This window comes from Monodelphis domestica, chromosome 2 (assembly GCF_027887165.1).
Source record: "Monodelphis domestica isolate mMonDom1 chromosome 2, mMonDom1.pri, whole genome shotgun sequence".
Classification (NCBI taxonomy): domain Eukaryota; kingdom Metazoa; phylum Chordata; class Mammalia; order Didelphimorphia; family Didelphidae; genus Monodelphis; species Monodelphis domestica.
The window spans coordinates 251,488,249-251,499,476 of NC_077228.1; the positions used below are offsets into that span (position 1 = coordinate 251,488,249).

At 35.4% G+C, this 11,228-nt stretch overlaps 1 protein-coding gene across 2 annotated transcripts in view; it reads right to left on the reverse strand.

The window, feature by feature from the left end:
• The window catches only part of TRIM16 (tripartite motif containing 16), a 50,846-nt gene extending 43,242 nt beyond the window's left edge, over positions 1-7,604 (reverse strand). The window contains exon 1 of one of the 2 annotated variants that reach the window (XM_056817480.1): positions 6,436-7,604. In XM_056817480.1, coding sequence (XP_056673458.1) covers positions 6,436-6,954 — 519 coding nt within the window. In that variant the 5' untranslated portion in view covers positions 6,955-7,604. The remainder of the gene's footprint in view (positions 1-6,435) is intronic. The other variant, XM_001374051.4, reaches the window with a different exon arrangement.
• Between the last annotated feature and the right edge of the window lie 3,624 nt (positions 7,605-11,228).

Here is an 11,228-nt window from a genome sequence, read left to right on the forward strand (position 1 = left end):
TAAGATATAAGTAAAAGCCAAAAAAGAAAAAAGCTGAGAAAATGAGCAAACAGCTAAATAAACAACTAATCATAGAAACTTTCAATGGAGACAAAGGGACAGTGAAATCAAAGCAGCCACATGGAAAACTTGAAAGAAAAATGGGAACTGGGCTCAGATACTTGAAGAGCTCTAAAAGGAATTCAAAATCAAGTAAGAGAAGTGGGAGAAAAATGAAAAAAATTTAAAATAATGCAAAAAAAATAACAACTTAAAAAGCAAAATTGGTCAAATGGAAAAAGAGGTATAAAAATCCAATAAAAAAAGAGTTTTCTAAAAAAAAAGAAAGAAAAAGAAAAAACCAGAATCGACCTACTAGAAAAAGAAATGAAAAAATCCAATGAAGAAAAGAGTTTCCTGAAAGTAGAACTGACCAGTTGTATAAAGGGGTTGAGGTGGGTGGGATTCCTATGAAGAAAAGAGTTTCATGAAAAATATAATTGACAAAATGGAAAAGGAGGTTCAGAAAGTCATGGAAGAAAATCATTCTTTAAAAATTAGAATTAGGCAAATAAAGCTAATGACTTCATGAGACATAAAAAACAAAACAAAAGCAGAAGAATGAAAAAAATAGAAGAAAATATGAAATATCTCATTGAAAAAACAACTGATCTGGAAAATAGATTTAGAACAGACAATCTAAGAATTATTGAACTACTTTAAAGTCATGATTTTTAAAAAGCAACATCATATCATAATAAATTATCAAAGGAAACTTCTCTGATATTCTTGAATAAGAGGGTAAAATAGAAATTGAAAGAATCCATTGATCACCTCATGCAACAGATCTCCAAATGACAACTCCCAGGAATATTATAGCAGAATTTAAGAGCTCCCAGTCAAAGGAGAAAAATATTGCAAGCAACCAGAAATAAACAATTTAAATATCATGGAGTCCTAGTCAGGATTACACAAGATCTGGTAGCTTTTACACTGAAGTATCAGAAAACTTGAAATATGACATTCTGAAAGTCAAGAGGACTTTAAAACCAAGAATTACCTCCCCATCAAAACTGACAATAGTTTTTCAGGGGAAAATGGTAAATTAATAAAACAGAAGATTTCAATGCATTCCTGATGAAAAGGGAAGACTTAACCAGAAAACATGATGCCTGAATACAAAATTCAATAGAAGTATAAAAAGGTAAACAATGACTCAAAAAGGTCAATTTGTTTATATTTTTACAAGGAAAGATGATATTTGAGACTCTTAAAATATTTATCATTAAAGAAGTATACATAGACAGAGTGTGGTAGTAAGATGTTTAAGAAGACATGCAAAAAAATTAATGGGTGAAAAGTTAATTTCACTGACAGAATTGGGAAGAGAGAGGTAAAATGGGGTAAAATCTATCACATAAAGAGGCTGGGGGGATTACGGTGGAGGGAGAATGAAGTGGTAACAGGCTATATTTAAATCTTACTCTCATTGGAATTGACTCATGTTATAGAATCCTATATTATCCTTTAAAGAAGTAGGAGGAAAAATAAGAAGGGTGATGGTAGAAAGATGAGCAATATAAAGGAAGGGAAATGGGGAGAGTGATTTAAAAACCAAATACTTTTGTGGGGGGTGTATGGGGTGCTCAGGGAGGAGTAGTATCTCTGGTATGGAGGGCTTGTCATGCCCTCCTAGGGCAGCTCTCCAACCTCTGACCCTCACCTGATACTCAGCTCTCACTTGTGGCTCCTAGTAGCTGCTAGCATTCCGCAGAGGCCACACCCCGGGAAACGGCTTCAACAGGCTGGCTAAACCTTGTGAGGGTAGCCATCAGGTCATTGACCCCTGGTGAACTAAGGCTTTGCTCACCCAGCATGTGAAGACTGCTTCAGCTGAACAGACGGAAGAAACCAATAAGAAGGTTCAACGACTGAGAGGGCAACACAGCAAAGCACTGTGGAGTGCTTAGGGTGTGTTGGAGCACAAAAGACAACAAGGCCATCCAATGCAGCTGAGGAAGTCTCCAGGTGTAATGATTTTTCGTGCCAATGGACCCAGGCTTCCAACGCCGAGAGAGTGGGACTGTCTCTGTGCATTGACTTTTCCACTTAAATCTCCTTCACACACAAGTGTTTTTTGTGCACACTCATCTACCTCACAGATGAAAGCGCACAAAGACAAACGTCATCCTCGGTTACTGAGAGACTACTACTACTTTTGTGGAGAGTGAAAGGAGAAAGTGCACAATTAAAAGGGGAAAATAAGATGAAGGAGAATATACACATGGTAATCATAACTGTGAATATAAATGGGATAAACATACCCATAAAATGGAAGTGGATAGCTGAGTGAATTAAAAGCCAGAAGGTTACAATATATTGTTTACAAGAAACATATTTAAGTCAGGTAGACACACATACAGTAAAGGTAAGAGAATGGAGCAGAATCTATTGGGCTTCAAATGAAATTTAAAAAAAAGCAAGAATAGCAATCATGATCACACACAAAGCTAGAGCAAAAAAAAGATATAATTAAAAGAGCTAAGAAAGGTAATTACATCTTGTTAAAAATAGTATAGACAATGAAGTAATATCAGTATTTAACATATATGCACTAAATGGTATATACTCTAAATTTTTAAAGGAGAAACTAAAGGAGCTTAAGGAGGAAAATAGATAGTAAAACTATATTAGTGGGGGACATCAACCTTTCCCTATCATAACTAGATAAATCTAACAAAAATTTAACAAGAAAGAAATAAAGGAAGTGAATGGAATTTTAGAAAAGTTAGATTATATATATATATATATACATATATATATATATGTATATATATGGAGAAAATTTAATGGGGATAAAAAAGAATATACCTTCTTTTCAGCAGCACATGGCAATTGACCATGTACTAGAAGCTTCTCAACCAAATGCAGAAAAGCAGAAATAATAAATGCAAACTTTTCAAATTATAATGCAATAAAAATTATAATCAATAAGGGTTCATGGAAAGACAAAGTAAAAATTATTTGGAAACTAAATAATTTAATCCTTCAAAAGGGGTGGACCAAAGAATAAATTATAGAAACAATCAAATATTTCATTAAAGAGAATGACAACAAGGGAGGTAACGCAGTACTTACAGGAAAAATTTATATCCCTGAATGACTTCATCAATAAAATAGAGAAAGAGCAAATACTTATCTGGGTTGGGTATGGAATTAAAAAAACTAGAAAAAGAACAAACTAAAGACCCCCAATTAAAGACTAAATTGGAAATTCTAAAAATTAAAGGAGAGATTAATAAAATTGAAAGGAAGAGAACTGTTGAATTAATAAATAAGACTAGGAGTTGGATTTATTTTAAAAAATAGAGCATTGGTTAATTTGATTAAAAACAAAAACAAAAAAAGAGGATCAAAGTACCAGTATCAAAATAAATTGTGAATTCATCTCAATTGAAGAGAAAATGAAAGCAAACATTAGGAGCTATTTTGCTCAATTACATGACAATACATCTGACAATCTAGGTGAAATGGATGAATATTTACAAAAATATCAATTGTTCAGATTATCAAAAAAGGAACAGTATACCTAAATAATCCCATTAAAAAAAAAAAGAAATTGAGGGGACAGCTGGGTGGCTCAGTGAATTGAGAGCCAGGCCAAAAGATGGGAGGTACTAGGTTCAAATCTAGCCTCACACACTTCCTAGCTGTGTGACCCTGGGCAAGTCACTTGATCCCCCATTGCCTAACCCTTACCGTTATTCTGCCTTAGAACTAATACACAATATTGTTTCTAAGATGTAAGGTAAGGGTTTAAAAAAAAAAAAGAAATTGAACAAGCCACTAATGAACTCCCTAAGAAAAAATTCTCAGGGCCAGATAGATTCATAAGTGAATTCCTTCAAACATTTAAAAAACAAATAATCCTAATACTATTTAAGCTATCTGGCAAAATAAGCAAAAGAGTCCTACCAAATTTTTTTTATGACACAAATATGGAACTGAAACTTAAGTCAGGAAGACCAAAAACAGGAAGAAAATTAAAGACTAACTTCCTTAATGAATATTGATGCAAAATCTTAAATAAAATTCTAGCAAAGAAACTACAGGAATATCATAAGGATCATTTTCACTATGATCTGGTGGAATTTATACCAGGAATGATAGCCTGGTTTTATATTAGTAAAATGAAGGATTTCAGTTATAACAAAACATGAATATATTGAAGATGTATTCAAAAACCGACTAATGAGCAAAGTGTTTATGGACCAGACTTATGGATATATTTCTAATATTTCACATGTCTGATTTCTGAATCCTTAAGATGAATGGGGCTTAAATTTTGTGGAATTGAAAAATCAAACCATTACTACTATCTTCAGTCTGAAAGCTAGCAGGCAAGTTCTAAAGGTCCTTTGTAATGTCAAAGATTGACCCTTGCATTTGTATAAGCTGGTGCCAGTGTGCTGGAAAGGAGAAGGTTTCACATAGGCCTCTTTCCTGGGCAACTGGCGGTACTATTGTGTTGCCATCTGGCTTTTTGGTTGTCAATACTATGTTATAACTTCTGATGTTTGCCTGTTTGATCGACATCCCACAACCCCCATTCCTATAATCCTCAATAAAATCAGTTCAGCTCACTCACTCTCTCTCTCTCTGACCATCTGAGGAGCTGACAGGCTGACCTGATGTGGATGTTCTCTGTGCCTCTTTATGTGTTTATTATACCTATGTCCTTTCTCCCTTAATCCATAATCCTTCCACCCATTTTCTCCCAGCTCCTGACTTCCCTTCTAGGTGCTTAGACACAAGCAAGATCATGCAATGACTGGACCGCTTCAGAAAACTATCAGCATAATTGACCATATCAATAACCAAACTAACTGAAATAATATGATTTTTCTCAACAGATGCAGAAAAAACCCTTGACAAAATACAACACCCATTCTTATTGAAAACACTAGAAAGCATAGGAATAGAAGGGCCTTTCTTTAAAATACTTGTGACTTCATTAGCATATGGAATGACCAAGTATATCAGAAGTAGATATAAAGACTAGAGGCCACAATGTGCAATGGAAAGAGTGGAGTTATAACTTAAGCAAGGTAATTAAACTAGGATAGACTTCCTACATACATACAGGTTTCTGCAATATACAGAGAGGAAAGGCAAAGTAACAAGGAAATCTAAGAGAAATATGGGAGACAGCAAATCCCAAGAAAGTAAAATCATTACTTTCTGAGTCTTAACCACTACTTCTCTATGGAGATAACCCAGGATTCTGAAGCTAAGAGCTAAACTATCAGATGTCTTGCTTACAGTTCAATCCTTGTAGGCATCAAGCTGGGAAGCAAATTCCCCTACCCCAAAAGGATCTACTATCTGGCAACTACTTCTGCAGGTACTACAGTTATAGTAACCAAAGATTCAAAAAATAAAATAATTATCACTAAGTCCTTGGCATTGTTAAATGGTTTGCCACCAAAAATGGATATTATTTTATTAGTGAAAATGAATTATGCTTAGTACAATGCTATATAAACAGTAAGCATTTAATAAATGGTTTTTCATTCATTCTAGGTATGAAGTCAATTGCACATTCCTACTAAAATAAAATATCAAAAAAAGACTGATATGTTAAGGACAAAGCAAATTCAGGCTCTAAAAACAGTTTCAAAGATTTTACTTATTCCCTTTAGCTTAGGGACATGCTAAAATAAAACATAGCTAAAACATAAAAAGTCAATTTATATAACAGATGGGAAAGAAAAGATAAGATATAAACAAAATGACTTTCATTTTCTCCTTGACTCCTATCTTTTCTCTTTTTTCTGAAGAAAGAGATTTGTATAATATTTCTGAGTTATCTTAGTGGACAATCTGTCTTAAGGCATCTATAACAATCTTGGAGAAATGGATACATTAGGAAGAGAGAGGGGGGAAAAACAAGAGGATAATTTTTTTAAAATTGTCCTCCTAATAATTGGCATTTGATAAATAAGAAAATATTGAGGAAAAATAATTGCATATTCCAAACAGTCATAGAATTTTAGAGCTGGGCTTTCTGAATTGTTTATTTACATTTCCATCTAAATTTAATAGAAAAAAATATAAAAACAGTTAACAGGTTCCTACAGATACAGCTCCTACAGAAAAGATATATCTTCCAGTCCAGTGACCTATTTAAATAGCTTCCATATGGTGTCTGAATGAAGGATGAGAGAAATATGATGGAAGAGGGCTCCTGGTAATAGGCCTTTTTCAGAAGAGCTTGAAATGGAGGAAAGTGTAAATACACTCATAATTAAAACCAAACACTTTTTAAAAAAAAACAAGTAAAAAAGTTTTGAAAGTAAATTAAGTGGAAAGTCCCAAGTGCTTAGTACATACCCCATTCTTGATCCTTCCCATCTATATAAAATGATTTCATTCCAAGGGCTATGAGCAGCTCACCTGCTTTTCCCTCCTCATTGCCTCTAGAGAGAGAATAGGGTGGCCCCGGTGGTCTTCCTGGGTACATTCTTCACAGATGCATTGCTGCTCCAGGAAGCAAAACCAAGCAAGTTGGCCCTGGTGGGCTGAGCAAGTGTATAATTCTATATCCCTTACTGGCTTAATCAGCTGGTGACTGTAGAGCTTGCTGTTCTCTTGATGGGGCCGAACATGATCCTCACAATAATTCACCATACAAGTCAAGCAAAACTTCACTGCTTTCACTTTCTCCTCAAGGCAGAAGTCACAAGTCGTCTCATCTTCCCCACTGTTAAAAGCCCCCTGCTCTGGAATCCTTCCTTCCTTTTTAAAACCAGTCACTGTCTCCCCCAAGCTATCTCTAGGCTCAGTTGCAGAACTGCATGGGTCCTCAGTTTTCCCTTTATCTTCATGGATTTTTTTCTCAGTTTTGGGCCCACGCAGTGCTGGCATCTCGGGAGTGGCTTGTACTACTGGAACTATTGTGTCTGAATCAGCCATTTGAGAGTGTCTTGATACAGCAATCTTCGGAGACAGCAGTCAGTGAAGGAACTAAACAAGAAATCAAGGAACTGAACCACGCCTAAATGATTGCTGCTGCTACAAAGGCTTTAACTGTTTCCTCTCCTCTAGAAAACAGGTTTCATTATTAAATTATTCTTAGGCAAGAACAAGAGGCAACAGCCAGTGACGTGTTTCCTTGGGTTAGGTTACTTTTGTATACAGGTCAAAACCAGCCCAGAACCACTCCTCTTCAATCTCAGGCTTCTTCTGTGTTCCTCCCTGAAACCTTACCAGCTCTACTCAAGGCCTGAGTTCAAAGTTTAACGTAATCTTTTTTTTCCATATGCTTTGCCAAAGTATTAGTAGCTAAAGTCACCCTTGTCAGGAGGGAAGATTGTGGAGTTCTTATCTAAATTCTTCACCCAGGCCCCACTGCTCTACCATGTCCAAATAACTCTGGATTTCAGTTGTCTCATATTAAACAGAAGGAGATTGATAAAACTTTTTCCCCCTGTCATCCTAGGATATACAGAATTGGAATTCTGGAGCTTCAAAGAACTTGAGAGGTCTTCCTTCCCAAATAAACATAAAAAATAAACTAGAAAGCAGGCATATCACCAAAGGAGAGTGAGTAATGACAAAAAGAAAAGACCCACTTTCACCAAAATATTAATAGCAGCGCTTTTTGTAGTAGCTAAGAGCTGGAAACAAAGTAAATGCCTACAGATTAGGGAATGTCTAAACAGTGTGTAGGACAAACATTGAGGCTGTATAAACTAGGAGGTCAGATTACCAAAGTAAAGCTACTCTTTATAAGGTTTTATGTGTAACCCTATAGTATTGGGAGTTTTCTCTAGGACTCATAAGAAATCTGGTGTGTTTTCCCCAATATCTATTGCCAATTATCATAATTTAAGATCATTTAATCATTTAACAAATTATTTATCATTTAACATTTTAAATTTAACAATATCATTTAGCAAATTAATGTCCATTAGTTCTTACAATGTAAATATATTCAATAAATATACCTAGAAACTATAGCCACTTACTCTCAACTCTATACACTATATATCAGACCCAAACTCAAACCTAAAGTGATTGCTACAAAACAACTCCCTTCCTACCAAGTGGAAAGTACTCCTAAGCTTTAGCAGAATTTTTCTCCCTTTAAGGAGTACCCTCTGAATTCTTTTATGGATGTGCAGTCAATGGATGTCTATCTCTTGCTTCTTGCTTGCAAAAATAATGTCTCAGATTGATTTACTGTTAGGCTGTCAGTAAGAAGGTCATTCCTTAGGGCCAGTTCCCCACTAAATTTGGCTAATACTGCTCTCATTTCTAGCACTGAGGGAACTTTTAATAATTCTTCTGACCTTCCCAAGCTCAAAATACCATACCATTATCCTTTCTGTCCCTGATACTCAACCACTCAAGATCATGAAAGAAAAACACAATAAGGACAATAGAAACAGAGATATCTTGCCTCCATAGGCATATGGTGGCCAGATGGGAAAGGAGCTCCCTCACCTGGCAGCTCAAAATATCTCACTACCAGGGAAGATAGTCCTTCAAACTTTTTGTATGCAATTGAGTTCTGTCTTGGCATCCAGTTGAAAGCTTTTAGTCACAACACAGGAAGAGGACAAGAAACAGTCAGAGGATACCTGTTCTGAAGTAAGGAGAGAAGTCAGCTCACCAAGTCTTCACCTATGGGTAGCATATAGAGAAAATTATGATTTTCTAAGGTGTGGGTCTTCATTGGTCAATCTGCCCATTATAAATACATAACTGTCATGACAAATTATAATATTCTAATAAACTGTGAACATATTGAACACAAGAAAGATTTATATGAACATATGCCAAATGAAATAAGCAGTCAAGAAAATAGTATGCATTATGTCAGCCATTTAAAATGAAAGAACAATTATAAAACAATTAAAAATGAGATGTTGTGAGGTTATTTTGACTAAGAAATATGAGAGCAAACTTCCCTCAACTTATTTACAGAAATGGGAGACTCACATCAAAACAATATGGTACTGGCTAAAAGAAGGGAGGATCAATGGAATAGACTTGAGGTAAATAACCTCAGCAAGATAGTGTATGATAAACCCAAAGGTCCCAGTTTTGGGGACAAAAACCCACTATTTGACAAAAACTGCTGGGAAAATTGGAAAGCAGTATGGGAGAGATTAGGTTTAGATCAACATCTCATACCCTACACCAAGATAAATTCAGAATGGGTAAATGACTTAAAAAGAAAGAAAGAAATTATAAGTAAATTAGGTGAACATAGAGTAGTATACCTGTCAGATCTATGGGGGGAAAAGAATTTAAGACTAAGCAAGAGATAGAGAATATTACAAAATATAAAATGAATAATTTTGATTACACTAAATTAAAAGGTTTTATACAAACAAAACCAATGCAACCAAAATTAGAATGGAAGCAATAAATTGGGGGGGGGGGTTATAACAAAAACCTCTGACAAGGGTCTAATTTCTCAAATAAACAAGGCACTTAATCAATTGTACAAAAATATCAACCCATTCTCCAACTGATAAATGGGCAAGGGACATGAATAGGCAGTTTTCAGATGAAGAAATCAAAAATATCAATAAGCACATGAAAAAGTATTCTAAATCACAATTAGAGAAATGCAAATCAAAACAACTCTCTGAGGTACCATTTCACACCTAGCAGATTGGCCAATATGACAGCAAAGGATAACTATTGGAGGGAATGTGGCAAAGTGGGGACACTAATTCTTTGCTGGTGGAATTGTGAATTAGTCCAACCATTCTGGAGGGCAATTTGGAACTATGCCTAAAGGGCTTTAAAAGACTGCCTACCTTTTGTTCCAGTCATAACACTACTGGGTTTGTACCCCAAAGAGATAATAGGGAAAAATACATGCACAAAAATATTTATAGCCATGCTCTTTGAGGTGGCAAAAAACTGGAAAATGAGGAGGGTATCCATTGATTGAGGAAATGACTGAACAAATTGTGGTGTCTGATGGAGATGAAATACTATTGTGCTGAAAATAACAATAACCAGGAGGAATTCCATGTGAACTGGAAAGACCTACAGGAATTGATGCAGAGCAAAATGAACAGAACCAGGAGAACATTGTACACAGAGACTGATACACTGTGGCACAATCAAATGTAATGGACTTCTCTACTAGCAGCAATGTAATGATCCAAGACATTTCTGAAGGACTTAAGAGAAGGAAAGCTATCCATATCTAGAGAAAGAACTGTGGGAGTAGAAACACAGAAGAAAAATATATGATTGATCGATCACATGGTTCAATGGGCATATGATTTAAAAAAAAGAAATGGGAGTCTCAGTATTGTGTGGAGTGGGTTTTGGGGGGTCTAGCACCCCCAGAAATCACTCTAATGAGCAGGCAGAAGACTTAGACAAGAGAGTAACAGGAAGTGGCCTTTATTAGAGAAAGAGCAGACATCAGAGAACATTGCTGGGTCTTACTTTAGCCATGTCCACTGGCTTACAAGAAGAATCCTTATTTTATTGGAAATCTATACAATTGTGCCTTAAGTTTACCATCACCTGTGTTTGAGTCATCTGTTTCTTATCTGACATACTCCTTACTCCTTATCCCTTGGTTCCCAACTCTCTTTGAATCTTTAGAGTATTTGTCAAATTAACACTTTCTCAGTTTTAGTCATAATTTTGGAATATACAAGGCCAGAGACACAGTCTTCATAAAAATTTTCTAGGTAGGAGTGGCCTCCTCTTTGGACTCTTGGTACTCTAATTTTCCTTGGGACTTCATTTCCTTAACCATGAAATGCTGATTGTGAGTCAATTGAGAATCAATAACAAAGAAAAGGAAAGGTATTTGTCTAACTGTTGGAATTTGAGCCAAGAAGACCTGGGTTTAAATCCCACCTCAGTTATTTACTTGTTTTGTAACCCTGGGCAAGTCATTTGATCTCTGTAAGACCTTTTTTCCTCATCTAAACAAAGGAATATAGCACCAACTTCACAGGGCTATTTTGAGGGTCAAATGAAATCAAATATATGTAAGGGAGTGTTTTTTGTTTAAGCCTTATCTGATCACATAAAAAAAAAAGCTAATAATGTAATGTTTAACTACACAAGATATGGCCATGGTCAAGATGTTTCTTTCTGAGATGAAAATAATCCTTTCAATGAGTCAGAAAGGAAATAACTTAATGGCTGGCTGAAGAAAAAGTCAGTTTGTTAAATCCAGGAGAAAAACTCAATTTTAA